This window comes from Acanthopagrus latus, chromosome 9 (assembly GCF_904848185.1).
Source record: "Acanthopagrus latus isolate v.2019 chromosome 9, fAcaLat1.1, whole genome shotgun sequence".
NCBI lineage: Eukaryota > Metazoa > Chordata > Actinopteri > Spariformes > Sparidae > Acanthopagrus > Acanthopagrus latus.
Window position 1 is genome coordinate 15908060 of NC_051047.1, and position 27455 is coordinate 15935514.

General features: G+C 39.3%; 1 protein-coding gene across 3 annotated transcripts in view; it reads left to right on the plus strand.

The window, feature by feature from the left end:
• The window catches only part of fign (fidgetin), a 32892-nt gene extending 13532 nt beyond the window's left edge, over positions 1 to 19360 (plus strand). For all 3 annotated transcript variants that reach the window (XM_037108625.1, XM_037108627.1, XM_037108626.1), the window contains one exon: positions 12473 to 19360. In XM_037108625.1, the coding sequence (XP_036964520.1) occupies positions 12473 to 14709 (2237 nt within the window). In that variant the 3' untranslated portion in view covers positions 14710 to 19360. The remainder of the gene's footprint in view (positions 1 to 12472) is intronic.
• Positions 19361 to 27455: the final 8095 nt, after the last annotated feature.

Consider the following 27455-nt stretch of genomic DNA (forward strand, 5'->3'; position numbering starts at 1 on the left):
CTTCACAAATATCTTCACCGTCCAGCAACTTAAAAAAAAATCATCTACAGGCAAATAACAAATATTAGAGATGTGTGGATGAAAAATGTAGTTATGAAATGTAGTTATAGGGTGACAGCATCCCATAATATAAAACCTGTAAGTCTGGCAACAGTTCCCTGAGTTTAAACATTCTGTCAGAAAAATGTTTCTTTTTTTTTCAATGAAAATGAATACCAAGTCTAATTTTTCTGTTCTATACTGAATGATTTTAAAGCACAGAAGAAAAACCTTATCTCAAAACAACATCATGGGAACTTCATCTGACAATAGCTTCCAGTAATTAATGAATATATAGATTAGCCGATCCAAATAGATTCATTATTTGTCATATTTCCAGCAGAAATGTGAAACATTTGCTGGTTCCAGCTTCTTAAGTGAAGGATTTGTTGCTTTTCTTTGTCATTTATGATAGTAAATAAAGAGTCTTTGGGTTTAGGACCATTGGTTGTCACTATTTTAACATTTTATTGATTAAAAGATGAGCCCTGAAAATAAACGTCAGACTGATCAATACTGAAAACAACTGTTTCTTGCAGCCCTGTTGAAAGGAAGCGCAGCAGGTTCAATCTGCTAAACCAGTCAACAGGCGATCTGCTCTCTGCACGTAATCTCATCTAGCAGAATAAGCTTGAAGTTGATTCCTGCTTCTCTTTATTTAATACTTGATGACTGCTGATTGTTGGCAAGAGCATACTTCAGAAATCTATCATGATTCAATTTTCTGTATATTTGCACGTCTTTTTTTTGCTTGGAAAATCCCCCCGTCACGGCTTCAGGTTTTGTGGACAGATTTTCTTGGTGTTGTTGCGTCTAAACAATGCTGCACCAAATGTGTAACCCATTAGTTTCTGATTTGCTTTCGACGCTCCAGCCACAAGAATCATCACATAGCTGCGGTTCAATTCTGTAACAAGCAGGTACAAAAATACATGTGCGTGACATTCTTCTTTTCATCATGTAAGATTTGAGATAGTCCGATAATTCTTCTTATAATTCAGCACACTTTTCTCTTGCAATATTTTTTGTCACATAATGAAAATAAGTAATATTAACGTCCAAACTTCCTTTTAAAAAGCGAGCGCTGTGATTCAGCCCCGCTGCTGCACTGACCATGCCACCTTAGCTCTTAGAAGCCATTGTTTGCCAGTGGGCGAACCAATCTCCTAGACAGCTCTTTCCTTGTAAAAGTTCCCCTTTATGGCTCCACTACTTCACTTCAGTAACTTTATTACAGTATAGCTGAGAGATTTCTATTTCATATTGACCTAAGATTGCTTCAGTTGTCTCATTTCACCTTTTGTCTGGCCTGTGTTGGAGAAGTGACCTTCTTTGAGACTTGCAGTCGATACCACAGAATGCTTCAGAATGCTTCAGCGAGAAGCTGCCAGTGGTTGCAGGCAAACATCCCCTTTCTCTGTTCACTTGGATATTTTCAATTAGAGTTCAATTTGAACTTTTAATCAGTTTAACGCATAGGGAACAATAAATAGAACAACAGATGGCTTTTCTTTTTGCAAAACAAATTTAGCTTTTTGAACTCCGCATGAGAGTTTGCATTCAGTTCTGAATGAATTGCGAGGAGCAGTGTGGGTTAATCCAAACAGATCTTTATTTTTCTATAGAAGGACTTTTCTTCCTCAGGTTATTATACAGGAAAGACAAATTGGTAGTTTTGTGGTGTGTGCGATGTTTGTGTCATAGAGAGAGGGTTAATCAGGGGTCAGGGTAAACGTTCTTTTGTGGCGTCAAGAGGTTTCTTCTTCATTGTACGTACTGGTGTTTACCATCTGATCAAAGCAAAGATGTGTTGCTGTATATGTTTGAATGTAAAATGACACACAGTAAAATCTAAATTTTTGATTTCATAAAAAAATGCAAAAATAAGTTTAGCAATAACTTGACATACTATATATGAGTTCACATCAAAGCAAATATTATTGAAATTAAAGTTCCAACCACTTATTGAACATTACTAAGTACATTTACTCAAGTACTGTGAGGTAGATGTGCTTTACATAAGCATTTCCATCTTTGCTTTATTGTACTTTTCACACCACTACATATATATGATAACTTTAGTTACTAGTTACTTTATAGATTACCTGCTTCAGAGCCAAAGTAACACATTTTTGAATTGATTTATCAACAATGGGATAAAATAGACACATACTGGACATATTTGATGACTTACCTGTTACTTTGTGCATTACATGATGCATCAGAAACAGAATTTATTGATGAGAAATAAAACAATTGATTCTTGTAATCAGAATCATGCTGAAACCAGGCTGATCATCATCTTGTATACATAAAGGTAAATATATATGTATGCTTTATTTTTCTTGTGATAAATGATATTAGGATAAAACTTTTTTGACCAATTTAAAATTTCTAATGGATTTGTTCCTAGCTTAGCTAATATTTAAAACGCTGAGAAAAAAGGAAATGCTAGAAGTCGTTATAGGGCGTTGATATGTTGAAACCAACAGCTCTTTGTTGGCTGCCGACTGTTAACAGAGCAGCAGTTTCTCCGAGGTCAAATCGATGCCACTGGCTGTGTGATCCAGCTGTTTGTTAAATATCTATTTGTGTTAAGATCACACTGTGAAAAATGAGATTTTTTTATAACGCGCTTTGCTTCCTTTCTTAACCAGGTTAACATGGCTGTAAAGTCTAATGGTTGAGTGGGAAGTAATCACAGTTGTGAATCGGACCAGTGAACAACATCATCGGTTAATTTCCAACAGGTCTCGGCCTGCTTGTTTAAAAGTCAGATAGCCGGCTCCTGTATGGTTCAATCAGACCTCTGCCTTACCATTAAAATTCAAGATGTGATAAAAAAAAAAAAATAAGAATAAAAAAATCCAGAAAAAAAGTGTTCCTGTTTGCATGTGTCTTTCCCCCGCCGGCCTGTGGCTCTTTGATTGGAGTCTTCCTGGGGGTAACAGGACTTTGGGGAATGAAGATGTTAGCGAGTAGCTTTTGGTCAATGAGTCTTCATGTAGCAAGGTCACAATCTGCCTCTCTTCTCTTTTGAAGTGTGTAAGTGATCCCTTGAGAGGCAGACTAGCCAAGTTCATAGAGGCTCACAAAAACCACTGCCTCGACTGTACATGTGAAACAAGTTTCGCCAAAGTGCTCTAATTCAACGACTGTGTTCTTTTAACTAACAAGCCATTTGAGTATTCATCAGTATTATGCACTACAGAACACCATGAAGCCTGTCTCCCGTAATTGTCTTATTTTATTCCGTGTACAAGTTCTACTTGTGTGTGGAGAGCTGTTAGTTTAGCATGTGTGTGGATTTAGCTGTACTTAGGGTAGTAATGGAAGATGTAGCCTCAGGGGCCTCTTGGCCTGAAGAGTCATGGTTTAATTAGCATCAGTGAGACAGAGAAATGACAGCTCAGAGAATCTCTCAACCTCGAGATTTACTGTATTACAGGGGAAAAATGAGAAATGCATGTTCCCCTCAAGCTAGCCGAGTTTATCATCAACTCAGCCCGCAATGAAAACCCCCACGGGACGTGAGAATATCCAGGGTTTGTAACAAAGAATACATTATATGGTCAAATTGAAGTTTTTCACTGTAAAGTTTGCCATTTATCAGAGAGTATGACATCTTGCAATATTTATGTAGAATTACAGCAAGCTTCACATAGCAACGTCTCTGTTGTATGAAAAACAAAAGCACAAGCATGTTGGGGCTGGGCGTATAATCAGTATTAAACAGTTATTGTAATGTCATCATAGATTTAGGATTGTAGGACATTGATATGGCAGTGTTATGTGCATTTTCTTGGTTTTGAAGGCTGCATTACATTAAAGGGGTGTCATTTTCTGACCTACCAGACTTATTGTCACAAAATCATTATCGAAGTATGTGGTCAAAAATATTGCGATATCTGATTTAGTCGTCCGGTCCTGACAATTATGAAATGCTTTTGAGGAGATTACACAATAGCAAGATATAAGATATAAAACATTAAAGTATTGCAGTATTGTTTAGAGGCTGTATTGTTCAGCCCTGCAGCCAGGCCTTTTGTAGTGTGAGTGAACGACAGGCTCCTTCAGGTGAGCGGAAGACATAAAGGGCTGGATATCTGCAACCTCTGCAGTGACAATATTATATCTTTTTTGAATGTAAGTATGTTAGTATTATAAATTATAAAGGCATCTACTCAAGCATTAATCAAACTATCAATCTATGTTCAAATTTCTCAATATAATCAGATTAGCAGTTTAGTTGTTCCCACACTGAAGAATACCCTTCCTTTGTTTAAGTAAGACTTGTAATGCTATGTCGTGTTATTATTGTGTGTAAAGCCAGAGAGACGGGGCTGGTTGAAGGGGGGGCAGACCACTGTGCGTTATTATCACAATGCTTTAGAGGCTGGTCAAGGTAGTGAGCTGTGTAGCACCATATACATATATTACCTTGTGTGTATTCTACTATCTCCATCACTCTGAATATTATAGAGAAGAACAACTTCGCATGCATTTTCTTATTGTCAACAACTGCCATGAAAAAAACCCCAAGGCCACACTGATGATGTAAATCTGTAAAAACTGGCACCTAAATACATCATTTAAAAAAATAAATAAATAAATGTAAAAAAAAAAAAAAAAAAATCCAGAATGAAAGGCTAAGTAATCACTTTAAACAGCTTAAACAAATGCATTTCATGGATTAGGTGGTTGTTTTCTTTGATTTTTCATCTGCCTGCTAATAGACGTGGTAATTACAGCAGCAGGACGACGTGTTTGGGACTGACTCAGAATAAATACAGCGCCCCCGTTCGTTTCGGTGAGGGAAACTGGAACTCCCTGCTACTGTCCTCAACCAAACAACATTTACACAGCACTCAGTCATGTGTTTTTTAAAGTACTCTTTCAAAGACGTTTAGAAATCCAAAGTGGATATTTGTACAGTTGAAATATGAGATGATTTTTTCTAATTGGGAACATTTACATCTTCTCATTACATTTCAGATGAATTATTCAAATCCTCAACAGCCTGGTGCCAGCAAACAGTTCCACTCTGTTCCCAGCTGCTGTTGAAATAATGCTCTGTTCTGTAGATTAATGCATTTTTTGGGGCTGTTTCAGACTGACTTTTTTTTTTTTTTCTTTTTTCATAACCTCCATCTTGTGTGTGACATAAACACGAGATGACTTAAGCTGCAGGAGCACATTTGCAGCAGCTGCAGATAAAACAGGTATTAGATGCCAAGGATTTACACTTTTACTTAGAGGTGAGACCATGTGGCAGTGAATCATCTTGCTGGTGGAATAACACACGGTTTGGTTGCAGCTATATAGACAAGGATTGGTGAGATAATGAAGTCCTGGTTTAACTGTCAGCTTAACCACCAAACTTATTTCATTGAGTCAGTTGTAGAGCTGCAGATACCATCCTTCTCCATCCTGTACGATGGTATCAGGACACTGTCACCACTTGTTCATTGTTGGGATGTATTTACAGGGGTATAAGCAAATAATTCAAGAAAACATTCTAGTAGTTTTGTGCCCTTTATTTTGTGGCTTTTTGTTTTGCGCGTACAACGTGTTGCAAACAGGAAAATCACTGTGTGCAGTACAGTGGCATTTCGTGTTGGATGTGTGAAAACGGGGTTTGAGAGGTGTTTAAAGTTAAATGACTAGTTTTGTATAGCGTACAACTCAAGGCTCTGTCGTAGTGATCGTGTGTAATGAGGCCAGACAGACGGGCTAGACAAGGACGGCGGTGATAACTGCATTTTAATTCTGCTTGCCGCAGTATTAAGCTTCAACTGTTAAAGAATGCAACATGTCTTGCATTCATACAACTGGTGTCCACACTAACTGGCAAGCACAGATTGCCAGGGACTAGATATGGCACAACATGCTTTTTATGACAAAAGAAAATCACAACATTATTCCAATAAACTTCCAAAACATGCCCAGACATATAGGAATCATATCACCTGATATTTTGTCAAGTTTTCTTCTTTAGATTTTATCAATCTTCAATAAGGTAATTAGTCTCTATAGGTTCTCCCCTGCATATATTAAGGATAGACACATAGTAGACAGCTCATCTCGCTCTTTAGTAAGAAGTCCATAATATTTCCACTATACAGGAACCCACTTGTTTCGTTGGGAAATTTACCATGATGGAAATTTACCATGATTAACTTATCCTGAATTTTTAAATCCTGATCCACTATAAAATCTCGTAATCTCCCATCCCTAACAGGGACCACATTACCATCACACAGTATGTAGTGAACTGTTCAACACTGTGTGTTTAATAGTGTAACTGTTTTGTGAGTTTTCCAGTTTAATTTTAATCACCACTGACACTGGAATTTTCTTCCTGGTAGCGGTGCCTCCATTTTGGACGTGTGTTTCAAGGAACACAAATGGCATTGTTTCAAGTGAGAAGCCAGTAAGAGATCACGTTGAAAGCAGTAGCTGCTCAAAAAAGCTGGGCCGTGGGCAGAGGGCTGGTGTCTGATCTAGTCTGTCTGCTGCCCTCCCCAGGTGTGGAATTAGCAATTTCACAGCTAACTGTGGTAATAAAGCACACTGTTTGGAATGTATTGCAGTAAAACACCATCAAGAAGAATATCAAATACATGAATTATGATCAGATGTCTGCACACACGTCAACTTACCATTTTTTGCCATACAATATCGCAATAACCCGATGACATACGTATGTCCCTCCACACGTGTGCTTTGTCCTCACCAACTGAATCAGTCCGTGGTGTTTCTTCCAATGCTGCATTTCAGCTTCCTGAGTATAGAACTGATGTCCACATGAAGACGCTTTGTGTTTATTTGAGATTCACTGAGATGTTGACAAACCTAGAATTATTTATAAACTTAAGCGATCAGGCGTAGATGAAGCAAATGATTTCCTAATTAACATTCTCACAGTAAATTAAGTTGATCTATTTCCATCAAGTATCAAGTGATGTATGATCCAGATATAGCACGCTTGGGCCATTTGCTGCTCGCTTTTATCAAATCCTTCATATTTTTTAGTGCATACTTTTGCAGGTAGTTATGAACATTTGTAATTACCCCATTGGATATTAGATATTAGATTGTATGTGAATTATTTATCAGATTGATCTTATCAATGATTCTGTTCAGTATCAGAATCATTAATTGATGTCTCACAAGCAGTCTGCGGTGCATTTTCTTCAGAAACAGAAGGCAGTCATACAGTGCGCACACAGCAGACTCTTACGTTTTTCACACTCTGTTTCACCTCAATAATTCTGCAACAGGTAACAGTGTCTCACATATTAAGGACGTCTGTTTTAAATAACTAATCTATGTTAATTTAGCTGAAGCGATAACAGCTCCGTCATGATGGTCTTGCTTTGCTTCCTGTATGATCATTATCATGATTACAAAGACACATCCAATCGCAGCGAGGCGTCTGCCTGACAGGCAGGTCGGTTTCAATAAACATGCTGTGAGCGCATGCTTGTACAGTCATTCTCCACCTTTTATGCTCAGATTAGTATAGAATCCACTGGGATCGGTGGTCTTTGATAGAGTGGAGACATGTAGTAATTTGCTGCCATGGGTGGTCAGGCTGTGAAATGTATGGGCAGCCGCTCTGGAAAAGACAGTGACTGAAGAAGGCATATCTTTTCTAAATGAGGGGTTAAATGGCACCCTGCCATCTAAAGATTGGAATTACTGCCACATGGAGCTCCAAATTGAGTTTAAATAGTCTTAACTTGATATGTGAGATGAATAGGACTCTCTAGCCGTACCGATTACCATTTCACATTGTATTAGAATGTTTTGCCCCACCCCTACTTAGAATATCTCCGGTGAATTTGAATATGAATATGAGCTTGTTTTTATTTATAAACGTAATTACTGTCTGTCTGCAATATTTGCACGCTTGTCAAGTGGAGCGGTCTGTGTGTGCAGAATAAAAGCAAAAGCTCCCATAATTATGTTTACGTCCGGCGATGAAAATCCCAGGGTTGTAATGATCAGTAATTATAAATACTTTCCAGCGTGTCTACTGCCTCAGCTGGGACTATTGTGTGGTGTGAAGTGCAGAGTTTGTGCGGCTTAATTATGACATTGTACATGACTAAATGTACCAGTCTGCTCGGGCTCTGCAAAACACTTCCAGTGCATAATCATGCTCAAGTCTGACTTTAAAGAGCTCATTACAGTTAGTTTTCTAAAGAGCGGCTTATTAAACACAGTTACCTAATAAGCATCTTTGGTGGTGCAAATTGGTAAAAATGGTAATGAGTCTGATTAGGCCACGTTTCAATTACGACAGCTTTCACTTCCCTCTCCCTCAGCCCTCCCCCCAAACCAAAAAAGAAGAAGGAAAGTCCAGCTCTTTATGCTTGGGAATCCTCCTGGAAGGCATTCTGCTTTCGCTCTCTCTCTCTCATGCACGCTCGCACGCACGCACGCACACACACACACACACACACACACACAGAAGGAGGAAAGAAAACCGCTCTGCCACCTCTGTGTTTCCTTTCAGCAGCACAGTAATGAATAGAGAATTGTGCAAGCGGCGGTCCAATTTACGCAATGGGAAATTGGATGGACAGAGTGGAGGCCCACTCTTGTTTGCTTAAAAATGGCCTAGGCTACCAGATTAATAGTTCCCAAAAAGGTCAGCATCTCTGTTTCATCGATGATGATCGCTGAACCAGAAATTAAACGCCATACAGCCATAACGCCATGGCATCACATGTCAAACGCATCGTGGCTCCAACTGGTCTTCAGCTGGAGTGAGATTGTCTATAAAGGAAAAACTGTATAATTTAAATTGTCAGGACATTTTTTTTTTTTTTTTTAGACAAACTTCTCAAATTAATCTCAAATTTAGCAGGGTTACGTAGTTTTGGTGCATTACGTAGTTTTGGGGATGACATTTTAACCAGGTGAGAAATATCTTCTTTGACTGATTCTTTTTTCATGACTGAATAAACTGAATAAACAAAGGGACCTTAAAGGACAACATAGTTTCATACTGTATTACTTTGTTTATATGTGGTGGACCCTGCCACCTTTCTTGCTTCATATTGCATTCTGGGGACCTTATTTTCCTCTGAGAGCAGCTTCTTTATTGAGTTATGGAGGAAATGATATTTCTTATATTGCATTATTATCTCATTGATACTGTATAAAATTTTAATTCAGAATTTGAATTTCTTCTCCAAAACTACACAGTGGACCTTTAAGATATGAACTGACTTTTATATTTTCAGAAATTGGCCAAATGCTGGACCAAAAAGATTATTCTCCCATACTACCATCATCTCAAATGTACCATAGAGGATTGCCCAGATCTGTGAATTGACAAACACATTAGTCTAACAAAGGCTTTATTTGTTGGTGGCTGATCAGTGGAATTTGAGCTCGGGCCCCGAGGCTATCTGAAAACATTCCACTAATGGAGCGCTCTGTAATTATACCATTTCAAAGAAAGACAAAGGAACCTGTGGATGTTGGATTTGAATTTCCAAGCAGTTGGAATAAAGGACAACGTTTTACCTTAATACCAAAGTACAGGATCATTATGCTAATGCGGCGTGTGTGTGTGTGTGTGTGTGTGTGTATGTGTGTGTGTTTACGTTAGTGTTTGTATGCCTGTTTGTTTGAGGATGCATTTGCGAGCCTTTCCCATAACCTTTGTCCAAACCCAAAAAGTCTATTCCTCGTTCAATTTTAAATAACTTATCAGAAGAAAACTGGTAGACACTGATTATTAGCACAAATGATGGTGATACTTTCACTATGTTACAGATATTGTATGTGATACTAAAACTGCTTTGTTATTCAACACAGGTCATATAGCCTTGTATTCTTCTCTGTGTAGGTTCTGTAAGATAGAACAGATTTTTTTTTAGCCTGTAGAAGAGAAACTGTCTCGCTCCACAAATCTAAATCTCAGGTTGAGTTATTTTCAATATAGAAAGTCTTTCTCAGGCTTCTTTTTTTTCTTGTGTGCACTGTATTTATATAATCATCTTGGATGGTTTCCATTTTATAAAATACCTGATGCTCCGAGATCTCAAGTACACTTTGTGAGTAGCACTTCTTTGATTGTCCAAAGTGGCACATTGTTCAGAGAGGATTAACAGTAATAGGAGAATCTCACTCAATAAGCTGTTATTGACAAAATGTGCCTTGAGTGTTAATGAACTCTGCTCAATGATTGTACAAAAACCATTATCCTGATACTTGCATTGCGGTGTCAGTAAATGCTGTGAACAGGCGGAGAATTTTGGCAGACAACATAGTGCTAGTTGCTATTGCCCAATTACTGTTGTTTGTTTTGAAGGGAACATTTTTCTCAGCAATAATGTGGAAAAATCTATATTTGACAGTTTGTTAAAGGGGTATTTCAGTGTTGGGATAACAAGAGGGTAAACACATCAGCTGTGTTTGACAAGCTGCACTGGAAAAATTATATAAAGGAGACATGTTATGCTTATTTGCAGGTCCTTCTTTGGTACTACTTGAACAGGTCTACATGCTTTAATGATAAGATAAAATAAAATTAAAAAACACATCAGTTTTCTCATACAGCTCTGTATCCCCCCTCTCTGTTTTAGCTCCAGTCTCTTTAAGACCCCCCTCCTAAATACTCTGTCTTCTCTGATTGGTCAGCTTACACATGCCTGAGCTGGCACCACTAACAACAACAGAGCAGCTGTGCTAAATCAATTCATAGATGCCAAAGTAGCTATTAGGCATAAATTATGCAAATTTGAGACTCAGCATTGCAGTGTGATGTCACAGAATCACAAAATTAACAGCGCGACGATTGACGAGGCGTTTAAGGAGCAGTTTTTTCTGTGGGAGTGAGGAGCTTGTGTTGACCTTTTTAACTTTTAAGATTTTGTTCATGTACAAGTATTTCAGAAAAAAACAGCTGACCAAGAATATGGTGGGTGACAAATACTTCAGTAAATGTAAACGCATGTTAGTAAAGCTGCAGTCAGTGAGTTTTTGAGTTCTGAAGGGTGTCATTCACACTTTCATATATACATTTAAAATAAATACGGATTGATTTACACGAAAGACATCTTGTTATTTCTCTTATTTTTCTCCCTTTCCCCCATGAGGGTATATTTTTTTTATCAATATTCTATTTTCTGTAGGTTCACGAACCTCTCTGTTCCAGCATATTATTGCCACCGTATTTGTCAGCCCGAGCTTCTTTTTGCCTCGGGCTCTTTTTCTTAATCATTAGCTTGGATGGTTGACAACCATGTGAGCCATAGCATGGATCCCTTTGACTAAAACCTTGTAAATTAACACAATTAGTGCAGCATCATCCTGCTAATTAGCTCCTGGTGTCTACTGTGGCGGGTGGGCAAATAGCTGGGAGGGCGTCAGAATGGAATCCACTGACAAACACTGCGTTTGTAATCTGCCTCTGGACAGTAGCTGTTTGTTGGCTAAATCCTATGATATGGACTTAACCTACTGAAGTATAAAGTATAGCACTGCCGCGGCTGCTTAGCAAAGGCATGGAGCATTGTAACAGGCGGGGAAAGTTTGGTTGAATGCATCACCTCTCGTATCTTGTTGTTGCTTTTCATCAGATTAGTGTTGATGTAAGATGTGAGCACTATCGCTGATTGTTTTGAGCTGTAACATATCTAATAGTCTGCATTCTTTGGGGGTATAGTACATGATCTGATAATCCCAAGCAGAGTAGGAGATGACAGCATGTGTTAAAACTTTTATTTGCAGATTGACTTAAGGATTTAACTTGATTATGTATGTCATTCAAACCCCCGGGGCCATGCAGAGAGGCTGAGAGAGGCTGCAGAGAAAAAGACAAGTGAAGCATGTTTTTTTTTTCCCCTCCCTCCCTCACTCTGTGGACTAGGAAGCAGTAGGCAGACTGGATGTGGATGTAATTCATGCTGGGCTGAGGGGTTTGTGTGATGAAAGCAACAGAGCGCTGCCAAGGAAGATTGCTTTGCTGCTCTCCTCCAAGCAGATTTGAAACTGTCTCAGAATGCCTCAGATGAGAGTTGGATTATAGACTGACCCGCAATGTCTGTGTCATTCTGCTCCGTGTTAGGTGGATTATACCACGCTAACCAGGTGTTGGGTCCTGTGTCCTCATACTGAACATGATGCCTGTTTAGTTAGGGTTGTCTGTCTGTCATATGGGAGACATTTGGACGTTATTGTACAAGTTGTGTTTATTTTCCAGATGATCATATGGAAACCTTCCCACCTTTATTCCACTCAAACAATAAGAAAAAACAATTATCTATTAATGCATTATGGACATTTTCACAGTTTTTGAATCATATGCTTTTTGATCATTGTAATGGAATGATGGATGATTGACCGATGATTATTAACCATGATTTAATGCTTACTTTGCCATATTTTTTTCCTTATATTGAAAATCTAGGTCTAAAGATGCAGTGGACCCCAGAGCACACACAATGGGCAGAGCAACACTTTGACATCTCATCCACTACCCGCTCGCCAGCACACAAAGTAGAGGCCTACCGGGGGCACTTACAGCGAACGTACCAGTACGCATGGGCAAATGATGACATCTCTGCACTGACTGCCTCCAATCTGCTTAAGAAATATGCAGAGAAGTACTCTGGGATCCTAGAGGGCCCAAATGAAAGAGCCCTGCTGTGTTCCTACTCTGATAGCACCAGTGGACTCATGAATGGACGAAAGTCAGAGAATGAGTCCTGGCAGGAGGGGATTTACCCAATGAACTGTGCTCCAGATGTTATATCTGTGAGCAAAGCTGGAATGACAGCTGCCCTACCCCCTACAGATGTGTCGGCTAGCATAGGCAGCTCCCCAGGGGTGGCCAGCAGCTTGTCTGAGCCGAGCTATTCCAGCAGTAACTGTGGGAGCCACACAGCCACTACCCTCCACTCGGGCCTCCCCTCTCAGGAATATACTGCCAGCTACAACGGCTCCTACCTGCATTCAAGCTATAGCGGCCAGAGTACCCCAGCCCTCCCCTCCCCACACCCCTCTCCTTTGCACAGTGCCGGGCTCTTACAACCACCACCCCCGCCTCCTCCCCCTACCTTAGTGCCGAGCTACAACGCCGGGTCTCCAAACCTTCCCAACTACAATTATCCTCCAACAGGGTATCCTTCTCAGACTGCTGTTGGCCCTGGTTATAGCCCTGGGGGAGCGCCCCCCCCTTCGGCTTATCTACCGTCTGGTATTGCAGCTCCGACACCAATCCCTCCTTCCACACTGCCTGGCTACACCTACCAGTCCCATAATCACACACCAATTGCACCAACACCTTTGAATGGCAGCACATCCAACTCATTAAAACGAAAAGCTTTCTACATGAGTGGACATGGAGATATGGACTCTAGCTTTGGTAATTTCAACTACAACCAACAGCGCTCTTCACACAGTCCAATGTACAGACTTGCAGACAGCAGTATCACAGACTCAAACAGGGGTAATGGCTTTGACAGGAACGCTGAGGGGGCGTCTCTAGCATTTAAGCCAACCAAACAGACAATGTCCTCCGATCAACAAAGAAAATTTATAATACACTCTGGCAGAGCACTAACTCCTCCATCCTATGGATCAACCAAAAGCTCTGTGGGTGATCTCAGAACTGGTGAGCCCTATGGCAAGTTTGGATCCCCCATCATGAGCGAGCAAACTGAAGAGCACAGACAGCACCTCTCTCACTCCCTAACAGGGCCTGACATTGGTACGGCTACCTCGTCCATCCTTGCTGCAGAGGAACAACTGAAGAACAGTGACTCCAACTTGGTGGAGATGGTGACCACAGAAATCCTTCAACAGGGCCCTCCAGTCGACTGGAACGACATTGCGGGTCTGGATATGGCCAAGGCAGCCATCAAAGAGGAGATACTATGGCCCATTTTACGGCCAGATATGTTTAGTGGACTTGCCACATTACCTCGGAGCCTCCTTTTATTCGGACCTCAGGGAACTGGTAGAACACTGCTGGCCCACAGCATGGCCAGTCAGCTAGGGGCTGCCTTCTTGCGACTCAGCAGCTCAGCTTTGGTGACCAAGTGGCTTGGGGAAGGCGATAAGATCATACAGGCTTCTTTCCTGGTGGCCCGGTGTCGCCAGCCGGCTGTGGTGTTCATCAGAGAGGTGGACCTGCTGCTGTCATCCCAGCTCAGTGAGGAGAGCCCAGTGAATCGTCTCAAGGCTGAGCTCCTCATGCAGCTTGACAATATTCTGACCTCTGCTGAGGACCATGTCCTCGTGGTCTGCTCCACCAATAAGCCTGAAGAGATCCCAGAGTCCCTAAGGAGGTACTTTGCCAAGCGATTGCTCATCCCCTTGCCTGATGGGACAGCACGACACCAGATAATCAGCCAACTGCTCTCACAGCACAACTACTGTATTAGTGACAAAGAGATGTCACTACTAGTTCAGAGGACAGAGGGCTTTTCGGGACTGGACGTGGCCCAGCTGTGTCAGGAAGCCGTGGTAGGTCCTCTCCATGGCATTCCTGGTACCGACCTGTCAAGCATCCATCCTGCTCAGATGAGGCCGGTCTCCTACCAAGACTTTGACAATGTGTTTTGCAAATTCCAACCCAGCATATCACAAAAAGAACTTGACATGTACACTGAGTGGAATAAAATGTTTGGTTGTAGTCAATGAAAGAGACCCATCAAACATGATCTCTTTAAACCCTGTAGTTGAATACAGATAAGTGTTTGGCCTTCAGTGAACAAGAAATATTACAAGCAGTGGTGACACAAACACGTACAGCAAAGGGATTGTCCTTGAAGGCTTTAGACAAAAGATGACATTCTGGACTTCACACATTGGTAAAAAAAAATAATTAAATGCTTTATGTGGCTGACGCCATGTGCTCATTAAAACGACCTGGAGACAATGCCCCCCGTTTTTTGTATATACATATATATATAAATATATATACATACTATTCTGCTGATCTTGAGATTTAGTTGCTATCAAGTGCCTGAGGTGGTGCTGTTTAAGTTTTCTTTTCTCACAATCTTCATTGGTGACATGTGCTAATATGAAAAAAAAAAAAGCTTTAAAATGGGACAAAAAACTTGCTTTCTCCTTTCCATTAGAACGGTGTTCTACAGCTGTGTCTGTTTTCGTGCTCTTTGTGAACAGTTGTGGTTAATTTGAGCTAAATTAAATTTATTGGCATAATTACAGTTTGGATTCATTACCTTCCACAGGTTTTATGTGTGTGTAAATCCTTTAATTACAACGACACTGACATTTTTGCTGGATTTGTTCTCTGGCAAACTTATGGTGAATTTGGTTGCTGTACTGGCCTCTCCACTATAGAAGAAATTACAAAAACAATTCTTATTTTACAATGTGACTTCAATCGAATCAATAAATGACTGTGTAATTGCTGTTAAAATATTGTTGCAGTAGTAATTTGCAGTGTTTCACATAAATGTAATATTCTACCATTATTTCTTTTGATGTTCTCTATTTGAAAACTCAGGAAAGTGATGATGATATGTACAGTACCTCATAAGCTTGTGTTGAAGCACTACAAAAGCATTTGGCTTGCATTTGAAATTCCACTATCAAACCATGTAAGGCTATATAATACCTCAAAAAGCTTAAAGTGAAACGAGGAGGTCCCTACAATGAATGTACAAGAGTCATTCGAAACAAATCATTCGTTCGGGTTTTCTTTGCCGCCTTTGCTTTAGCTTGTGGTCATGCACAGCTGAGAGAAATCCGAAAGGTGCAGACAAACATCTCGGGGTTGAGGAAGACAGTGGCCCCCGAGCTATTCCATTCCATCCTGCTGCCGTTTTATCGTTAATGAAACCTAAGGATTATGTATAGCCTAAGTTCCTTTCTACCTCAGTTTGTTAGTTATCTCTGAAAGACAAATTCGCGAAGACAGCAAAATGTCAGCACCTATTCTGCCTGTTTGATGAGGAGAAACCTTTTTGAGAGAACACCAAATGTTGTGTGCAAAAATTTATTGAGCTTTACATTTTGATAACCCTGTTTCTCACCACATAATGCACTTAAAGGGGAATACCACTGAATATCAGCTTCGGGATATGCCTTTGCCTTAGGACAATTTGGTCTGTATCAGCCAACATTCACCACTTGATCATGTTTCGCCCCTGAATCTGTGATGTCAAATAGAAAAATCTAAACGTGATGTTGGGTACACATGTTTCTGGCTTGGAACCAATTCCGTTATTTTAAAGCAAAGTTTACAGAAGAATTGGTTTTACTGTCTCAGGCCATGACTGTAACATTCAAGAATTGAGTGGCATTCCTTTTTAAGAACATGTCTCACTGTACATGAAACTGTTATTTTTACTCTATGTTTGTCATTTTCACACTCAAACTGTTGTGTTTACAGTGTTATCAATCAGTATTTGCTGCCATTAATCAGTACATTTCCATGCAACATTTCCTTTTTTTTTCCTTTCAATTTTTTTGGCAACGAAAGAGCCGGGCTGAGCTGACAGCTGAATTGGCAAGTTAAAATGTTATTGAATGTATTATGTCCTCTGAGCAGTAAAGGAAAAGCAAAGCACTCGCACATTGAAAAAAAAATGCCACTGAAGTAGATAGCACTGTAGGTGTAGGCGTATAGTACTGCAGAGGCACTAAAGGACCTTGTGTTTGTTTTTCAAAGGAGGTCCCTTCATGTTTGTTTCCTATTGCACATGTTTTACCTGGTCTTTTTTTTTTTTTTTTTTTTATCGGACAGTGTGCATATTGATCACTGCAGCCTGGTTTTGGTATCATTAACTCTTCCAGACCTGTTTCAGGATGTTTACAGAGCATCCAGCACAGAAACTACGTAGCAGCAGATACAGCTAGCAAGCTTGCCAGCATTAATATCTGGTTGTAGTTTCACATTATTTGTGGTTACAGATATTCAGTATTAAGATGGGTGACGGCATTTTCACTGAATGCACGTAAGTCAACCCTGCCCCACACCATTTGAACAACCCAGGAGCGGGACCACTCTCACAATTAACTTGGTCACTTAATTCATTGTTTTTATTCATTCAAGTTGCTTTTTTCACTTACTGTGCACATGCAACATATCCAGCAGGTCGATAGCCAACATGAAAGTCTAGTTGAACGCTTCAAACATGAAAAATACAGGCACATTGGTTCAATATTAATGGAAAATACTTTGTACATTGTCTTTTTATTTTCTCTGCCCAAGCTGCAGAATTTTAAGAATTGTAAGAACTGCATATCTCCTCTCAAATACTGTGTCATTTATTGGAACATTTTGAGGTTTTTAGTGGTTGAAATTGTTCTTGAAGCCAAAGTAGAACCGTTTTCTTTTCAACATGGTGTTTCAACATTGTTTAAAGAAGTTGTGAATTTCAGTGTCCATAAAGGTGCGATATGTAAGAATTAAGTTGATGACATTCAAACTTCATCGCCAACATAATGTGCAGAAATAACAGCTTTGATGTTAAGATGTCTGTGTGTTGTTTTTGCTGAAGATAGCATGCTTACCAGCTAGCCCCTGCCTGCACGGTTCAAAGCTCCTGTGCCAGTAGTGTAGACACCAACTCTCCAAGTCTGGACCGCTAGCTGCACGGCTAACTAAGCTAACTAGCTAATGGCTGCTACAGTTAACAGTGCCTCTGGTGATATACTGCCCCCTTTTTGTCTGGAGTATGAATTCCACAGCGGCTTCTTACATATCGCACCATTAATGCAACAGGGTAAGTTGTGGATATTTGAAATTGGTGATTTTATAGTGCTCTCACTGGGCATTTCCAAGTGATTCTATCAAAGCATGTCAAATATTGTGAGTTTTGTGAAGCATTTTTTGGCTTTATCCTGTCCTGAGTTTATGAACAGTCAGTCACCTCTGCCTGGACTGCAAAAAGAAACATAGCTGAAGTGAAACGCTTTAAAAATGTTGATATTAGCAGAAGATGTTACACACCACACAGTGTATTGTCACACAGGAATATAATTGCTTCTGTGTCCATGGTTGCTAATTTTAAGAAGCAATTTTGCTCATGGCAAGGTTTTTGACAAGAAGGCGATAAGAAGCCCTAAGTGCCATTAACAAGCACAGATTTCACGAGTTCAAGAGGTTTGACTGTTCATGAACTGACGGAGGTATGTATGTTAAAAGGCGGAAATGTTCCACTCAAATTAAGTAGTACTTGTAATCACTCGACAACAACAGATCTTGTCACGTATTTGCAGTGCAGATGAGCACAGTGTGTAACACGGGAAGTTACATTTGTATGTTTTTAGACAGTAAAAAGGCTCACAGCAAGATCTGATACGAGGAAAAACAATTACGGATTTATTTCGATAGGGTGTATATTTCACATGCTATAGATGTTATCGTTAAACTAGTCATTCATCGTTGGGGGTGATGTGATGAAAAGGCCAACAGACAGACTTGAGCCGAACCTATGATAAGCACATCGAGTCTCACAGTGACGCCAACTCAGTCACTTCTGTCAGTATTTCTGTAATTACATTCTGTTGAAAACTGCTTTTGATTCCATCCTGATGTAGTTTTATAGTCCGCCTTTTTTTTTCTTTTTTTTTTTATAACCATTTCTACCTCATTACTACATATTGTACATGTAGTACTTACGTCCTGTCATTTTGAATGTCATGCATTTGTGGATAAAAAAAAAAAAAAAGTAAAAAAAACAAACAAAAAAAATTAACAAAAGAGAAAAAAAAGCTTGCCCTTGAATCTGAGCAGTCTACCTCAAAAAGACTGTCTTTACACTGTCAAGTACAAGTCGCAGAAAAAAAATGAGGCACCTTGAGGGCAAAGATGAAGAAAAACCTGCACATACAGTTCATTTACAATACCGTGTTTCAGTTGAATTGCTGTGGGCTGTGTAGGTCTTCTACAAGGTCGCCAATGCAAATCCATTTCCTAAAAAGTACAGTAACGAGTTGCTTTAATCCTTTGTTAATTGTTGTAGTGCGCATGTTAATGTGTGTGTATGTGCACTTGCAATGACCATGCAAGTATGAGGGACAACACAACGAGATATGAAAAATTTGTACTTTTCATATACATGTACAGAGAATAAACTTGCACATAGCTGTACGTATTGTACATTTGCTAATGATATACAGCATACATACAAAAAAATGCACCACATACATGTTTATATGTGTGTATGTATCGCCATACTTACAGTACAGTCGGTTTAAATGTATTTTAATTTCAAGGTACATACTGAATAAAGATGTTTTCTTTTTTTTTCCTTCCTGAAAACTGGATGCATTTTGTACCTTCACTTGATTAAATTTGCAACGGTGTGATCGATTTTAAAGCCTGTGCTACTTCCCTTTCATGCAAGTGTTCAATCCATGACAAGTTAAATCATAATTTTCATTTGTTTCACTGGTGTCATAGTGAAAATAATTCAGTGTGCAGCGGTTTACAGAGGCTGATTTGAAAGCTTACGTTTTATTGCACTCCTCCCACCAGTACACCTCTGATGATCCATGATAATTTATAAATCCGTGCCGGCTGTTTTTCTTTCTTTCTGTCTTTTCCTTCTTTTTTTTTCTAATAGAAAATGAACAGCCGTGCTTAAAATTCCTCTTTCATGCTATCATTAAGTAGTAGGTGTTATATGCGTGGGAAGTTTTCTGTGCAATTAACATAAATGAGAAGAGACACAGTATATTGTGTCAGTGTTGGTAATTCTCTTTTTTTATCCTGTGAGTGCATCAATATCAGCTGTGGGTGCAGTTTGTCATCGGATCTAACATATACCGACTAGTTCATGGTTCTACAGAAAAAAAAATAATGTTTTTACAGTAAAAACACATTTTTGTACATGTATTATGTCATCAATGCCAAAATCACTTGGGGAAACATCCATCCTTTGCACTGAAAATCTGTAAATAAAACATGTTTTCATTCTCATAGAGCCTTTCTAAATAAAGACTTGAGTTGTACACCGATGTGGAGTAATAACATTAACTAATTTACGAAAAAAATACTAAGCAGTGTAAAAGGAAAAAAATGGTCACTTCATATCATCGGTGCCTGTCGGCGCCTGAATGCTTTCCCACCACGAGCATTGATAAGCTTGTCAAGGCGAGAATACTAACACTTCAAACACAGCTGTCTCCCGTGGAGGATCGTCCTTGGAGGATGGAATTGTTCACCAGTCTAATTCAGCGTCGCTATTATGCCAAGGAACATCGCCCGAGAAATTACCTTGACTAGAAAACAGGGGTAATTCATTCAAGTTAATTGTAGCCATTCCATCTCTGAATGAATTTTAAAAAAAAAGAAAAGAAAACGTATTAAAAGTTATAAGGAGACGAATCTGACAGTTTTAATTGAATATGTACTTAGATCTGACTTAGATCTGACTCCTCCAATGCAGGCAAAGCCACATTCACAATCGTTTTGTCACCACGAGTCAAACAGCACAGCAAAAGGCATAAACCATCTTTTGAATTTGTTCCATCCGACTAATGAAGTCCTAGAAATATTACCCGATGCTCTCCATGTTCTTTGTGTACTTGAAATAAGAAGTAACTAATTACATCTACTGACATTACTTTTAATCAAGTCATTTGGGTTCTTTTACTTTTATGTGTTGAGTATGCATCGCACTATGTAAACTACTCTGTAAAATCATAATTGAGCACTGAATACAATTTGAATTTAAATCTCAACCTTTCATCTGCATATTTTGTAGCCAATAAGGTCGTCAGGTCACAAACAGGCCGATGAAAACGCCGACATACAGACAGAAAGCATAAAACTCTGCAGCAGGCGCAGGTCTGGGGATGTGTCCACAACCACAGAGCAGAAAAGAGCAGGAGCTGTGAGTAATTCAAACGCTCTGGAGGAACTGGAACCCTTTTGATTGAATGTCTGTTATTGATCATGCACCAACAGCTGAACACTCTGAGTAGCCTTTGAAAAGAATACATTGAACTGTAAGTATTACAGTAATATCAGCAGTTTTACTCAGTAAAGTAAATATACCCCCTATACTTGAGTACAGATTTTCAGCAGTCTGTCTGTCACTGCAAATAATCTTTAGTGTATAGTTAACGAGTGATTTCACTTCACAAAGAAGGAGATGTTTCATAATCATTTATTAGTATGTAATTAATGTAGAACTGCAGCTTCAGTGTGACAGCTTACAGAAAAACAGCATACAGGAAACAAGTCACCTTAATAGTGAAAGCATTAAAGGTGCAGCATGCATATTATCTGGTATTTTTGTTCACTGTGTAACAAGATTTATTGTCTTGAAAAGATTTTCAAATGTGCCTCTCAGCACAAAAATGACAACTCCATGGGAACAAACTAAACCCTGGACGTTTTCTCTGGAGACAATACGCAGAGGGCAAGATGTGCCTCGTCATCTCTGGTTATCTTTGTTTCGGTATTGCCCCGTTTGGTGGCCATTTTTACAACTTGTCCATGCTTTGCTAGCGGTGAAGAACCATAACCACTCTCTTATTTAGCCTTACCGCAACGCCATTTTTGGGAACCACAGGTTTGTAAACATCAATTGCAACTCAATAATGGCCATCCAGACAATGTTTACAAAAGAACTCCACGGCATTTATTAACCATTTATGGTAAACATCAGTTGCAACGTTACAACAAGCAATGCTTTATAGTGCTTTTTTTGTTTGTTTGTTTTTAACAGGGAAATCAGCTTAACATTAGATAACTAAATAAATAAATTTACCATTATCAGTGATGGTCTTTGTAAAGCAGGTGTGCCCAAACTTTAACACTGCACCACAGGCCAAGTACGTATTATGTTGTATTCTTAAGATACTACGTACAATACGGGACCCCAGAGAATGCAATCTGGTGATCCATTTTGTGTTTCTGAGATGAATTGATTTCGCTCTTGTGTTTAGGATGTAAGAATGGGTGAAAACACGTTTTTGTGAGGTTCTTGGATTGTTATTTTCAATTTTTATTAATTTTTTTCAATCCTTTTTTTTTTTTTTTTTTTTACATGTTTTGGGGCTTCCGTAGAAGGATCCCAAGTTACCTTAAATGACTGACTCACTGCACACATTGACAGTATGGCCACCATGCTCAGATTATAAAACAAAGGAAACCAATTAGGCCTATTTAAAGAACATTTAATCTCACACAAAAATAAAACAGCACAAACAGCAAATAATAGTATATTTTTCATAGCAGGCCAAATCAAACCTTCTTGGCGGTCCAACCTTGGCCCACGGGCCCCACTTTGGGCACCTGTTATAAAGTGTTACCAAATAACTACGTGTTTAATTCGACTGTACAAGGTGGTAAGTATCCGAGCAATTCATATGTGTGTTGTGACAAGTGAAACCGTTTTCCATGTAGCCACCATAGTGTCAATAACACTTTAAACCGAGTCACTCACATTACATTGTTCCTTTAGCAGGTTGTCTCTTTCACAGTGTTAAGTGTGACTGACGGTTGTCATTCGATACACACATACAAACACCTCAGTTCATTTTCACATACATGCTTTGTTTTCATGTTTACCACCTAACAGTGTCTATCTTGGGCTTGTGCCACAGCAGCATGTTTGTTACGAGAGAGCGCTAGATAGGCAGATATATATAGAGAGATATACAGTGCACATCCTCCACCCTGCCGTCTCTGAGATTCTAGAAACGACCATGCCCTTTATTTCTTTTTCTTTCCACAGATTTTTTTTTTTTTTTTTTTTTTTTAAACAAGAGCCATTTGACCAGGAGAAAGAGCAAGAGGGAAAAAAAATAGATAAATCCAGACCGATAAGAGAAGGGAAAAAAAAATAAAGTTGAGTCAAACAAATTACACTCAAGTTATTAGTGGCTATTTTGTAAATATCAAAGATCCACTTGTCCCAGTGTTCTGTGCTTCATTTGCATTCTGATGAAACTGGAGTGGATGTGTGTGAACTCGGAGGTTATCTGTGGAGCTGCAGCGCTGAGGCAGACGAATCAGACAGCTCCGCAACCACATGGCTCAAGAGGATGAGCCACAGACCTCTCTCAAATCACTTCCTTCATAACAATTAAAATATGCAAAGTGATAATTTTCCTTAAGTAGCCTTAAATGTGCAATCTATTTAAATGTGAGGGAAATTGCCTAAAGCTTGCGCTCCTCTCTCTCTCTCTCTCTCTCTCTCTCTCTCTCTCTCTCTCTCTCTCTCTCTCTCTCTCTCTCTCTCTCTCTCTGTGAGTGTGTGTGTGTGTGTGTGTGTGTGCGTGTATGCGGGGGGTGGGGACGGGTGGGGGATAAATTATGCAAATAACAGAAAGGACTCTTGAAAGCCTAATTTTTCCGTAATAAGCATACTGTTTCATTTAATTTTTTGCCTCTTATTAAAAGTGACAGTTCTTTTGCTCTGTCTGATGGCTATATCTGACACAGGCCCATGGAGCTGACTGCTAGACTAAATGGTAAAGCATTTTTGTAGCTTTTAGATGATGGTTACATTCACAAAGTAATTATGCACTAGAGAGTCCAGAAATAAGGTTTAATTACACAGTAATCGCTTCTGATGGACACTAGGAAGTGTGAGCACTGCCAGACTGCAATCCATCAATGACAAACCTCTGGCCAGTTTTAATTCCTCCTCATTTGCATCATAACCTCGGCACCAAGTTGCACAAATGCTGTTAAATGTTAATAGGACCTGTCTCTCCACTCAAAATGGATGCTTAAGCCATTTCAATTCTCCCTTTCTCCCTCGCTCTATCTGTTTCTTTCACTCCCTCTCTCCCGCATAACACACACACGCACACACACTCTCTCTCTCTCTCTCTCTCTCTATCTCACACAGTCCATATCTCCTCTCTCGCCTCAATTCTCACATTCTCATGAGTCTTCACATAAATAGCCCCTCTTCAGAAGGGAAGCTGAGCACAGGAGACAGTGCACGGTCACTGCTGTGCTAATTGGGAGCAACATGTAAAGTTTTATCTCTCGAGTGCTAACAAACCATACAGACAAGTATAATTCCTTGCCGTGTCTGTGTGGCTGTATCTGTGTGTGTGTGTGTGCCTGCGAGTACAATACACACACTCATTCACACAGCTACTAGAGCATAAAGGTTTGTTCACACCATGAGAGGGAAGGCCCTCAAGTTATACCAAATCCCTTTCCTGGAGGACCGGACGAAAATGATGTTTTTTTTTTTATTAATTGAAAATTGTTATTGCCGCTCCTCTTCAGACTTCTATAAGGTTGATTAAAGCCAGGATGTCTCATTATCAGTCCACGTCCTTCATATATTTTAAGTATACTCTTTATTATACCTGGGACCTGCAGGGTGTTTTCGAGCGCTAAAGGTGGACATTACACCCGGCGGACCACTTGTGTGAACGGAGTGGGCCGTGTTTATTTATTGCAGTTACGTGGAAAACAGCACATTTTGTACTTTACTAATCCCTCCGCAGCACCAGTCCTGCCATATACTCTTAGATACTCATGATATGACCTTGTTAATCCCCAGACATTCAAAGCAATTTTATCTTGATTTGAAAAAATAATGAGATGTATGGAAACAAAGATAAAATATATTCGCAAGTTAAACTGTGACCCGTGAATATAATTAGAGTGTGTGAATGTCTTCAGCGTTATTTTTCTCCATTTTTTTTTTTTTTTTTTTTTCTGCGAAAGTTCCAATCGGCCTAAATATTTATACTTACTTTTGCAGCCATCCAAAATTTACTGTCAGCTGTAATTACCGAGGACCATCTTGACAGATTTTTAACTTCTCAAGAGCCTTAATGAAATACTTGTTAGTGTGAAAACAGGGATTTAAACTCTCCTGTTATTAAACAGCTTTCTCTGGCTGTTTCTGTTACAGCTACAACAACTTATTAATAAATTGATTAGTGATGAACTATTAAAGGGTCTCTATGTGGTTTTTGGTAAGACATTTTAGTCAGAAGAAACATATCTCTTTGTATTCCAACACAAACTACATAAGCAAACTCTCTTTGTTTTCATGACCGAATAAAATGAATAGAAAAAACTGACCTTAAAGGACAACACAATTTCAGACTGTTCTTATTTTTGTTTATGTGTGGCGGACCCTGCCACCTGTCTATCTTCATACAGTGTTCTGGGGACTTCCTCTGAGAACAGCTTGTTTATCCAGATATGGAAAAAATGAATATATTTAAGGACTTCATCTTGCACTTTGGGGAGCACTGGTCAACATTTTAGTAGACATATAAGTGTATATGGATATATAAGTTTAGTTGCAGCCTTTCCTGTGTTTCACAGCGTGAGTTTCTTAATTCTAACTGTGCTAAAGAACTGAAATCCACGTCTGAAGTTTCACAGTTTACATTAAGTTAAAAAAATCCCAGTCTTAATGACATCATTCAATGCAGAAGCATGTTATTGCATCTTTTTAATGTAAAGAATTGTCGTATCACAAGTTCTATTCCGCGATGGAAGAAGTCTTGAGATATTTTACTGAGTAAAAGTAGCAATAGAACACTATAAAAGATACTACATTATAAGAACACACTGGCATTTTAAAGTTTTCTTCAGCATGATATATGTAAAGTACCCAAATTGAGAGCACTCCAGCAAAATGGCAACAGCAATGAGTGTCATTAAAAATATTACTTATTCTTATAAATGTTCTATAAATGTTTTATTGGAATGTTGGTACTGTGGATTCAACATGTAAACAGCGTTTTAATTCTGTCCGCATTCAGAAATTTGTTTACAAAGTGTTGATTCTAGTTTAAATAGCACTTATTGTCAAGTGAAAATAAAAAGTAAAGTCAGTGACTGTCCAGCTGACTTGAAATGGAAGTCCATGGTTTAGGTTGGCAGTCTGACAAAGAATCCCAGGCACTCTCGATTGTAATAAAAACGCCCACTCGTTTGGAACGTTCCATCTACCCATTTCATTTGCAATAAACAATTTCACAGAGAGCAGCAGTAAAAGTGCAACACATACACAAAAAAACATATCACATAACATGTGAGCTCTACCACTTTATGCCACTCGCAATAGCAATACAATATAACCAAGAGTAGCAGCACAAATACAAAGACATGAACAAACGTACTGACATTAGCTATCACGGGACATCTGACTTTTAACATGTCATGCCTCTTTACTGCCAAAACGACAGTGCATATGTGATAATAATCAAAAATAGACCTTACATATCTATTATTGCAAAGGGAAAAGGCTCCAATACAAGACAAACACAAATATAAAAACAGCAAAGTGAAGAGTAAACAATACAATACAAAAGTGCACAGCAATGTGGAAAGAGCCACATTTGGTTTGTTTTGTTAAAATTGAACTTGAATAAATGTTACTTTCCACCACTGTTTGGATGAGATGTAGGTTTAATGGTGCAAAATGTAAGAATTTTAGTTGAAAATGATCTTTTCCAATGTATTGTGCTGCAGAAATATTTAATGAAGTTAGCATGCTTAGCATGAGTTAACTAGCTATGGGCACCTATAGCCAGCAGCACTTAGCTGTAAATCTGGCAATGTGCTACCCCCATTTGTTTAAGTATGAATTTGACAAGTGACCAATTCTTACATATATTGTACATTTAAACTTAAACTCTTTCCATCTCTTACAAATCGCTCCTTATGAAATTTCATCCTTGTGGTTGTGAAAATGTTGGTTCCACAGTTTCTACTTACATGATAGGTCCTGTGTCCGCGTAACGCTGAGGGGAAATCTGAAGCATCTGATAACTTGGTCTGCAGTTTATTCATTACTCCCCACCGCAATTGAATACACAGCAGCTGAAACATTCACAACTATTTTTCCTCTTCAGCTGCCACACAGAGAGCAAGCCGCCTGACTCGGGGTCGCAGAGGTCAGCGTTTTCACATTCAACAGCCCTGAAATAGGCAAAGTGACGGCAAGCTCTGCTGGAATCACCTGTAGTTTATAGCAGCGTACATTAGTGCTGCAGCAGCGGGAGAGATGTCCCCCTCTCTCGGCGTGCACTGTGCTCGATAACAAGCTGGCCTCCTGCACCAGTGTGATCACGTCTAAATGTCCCCGGGTCAGCGCCGTCAACCATCCACTTCCTATGTTTATAACAAATTCTGGGTTGTGCGCTGTAATATGGCTGAACAAATGCAGTGCACTCCTGTGTGTGATCTCCACGATTCAGATAATTCCTTTTCACATTTCCGCAAAGTGGCCAAAGTGGCGTGTGGTTACCATTACTGTGTGGTCTTCTTTGAAAAATATAATGATGGGATCAACCGCCATCCCTCTAACACCGGGCTGGTGGGATAACAGTCAGTATGGGGTTTTTTTTTTCCTTTTTTTCCTCTTCTCTCATCCACTCAGTAATGATATCACATTCTAATTGGTGTCAGTTCTCTTTAGCTGTTTTATGGTCAATCAATGTTTTAATTAATGTCTATAAAT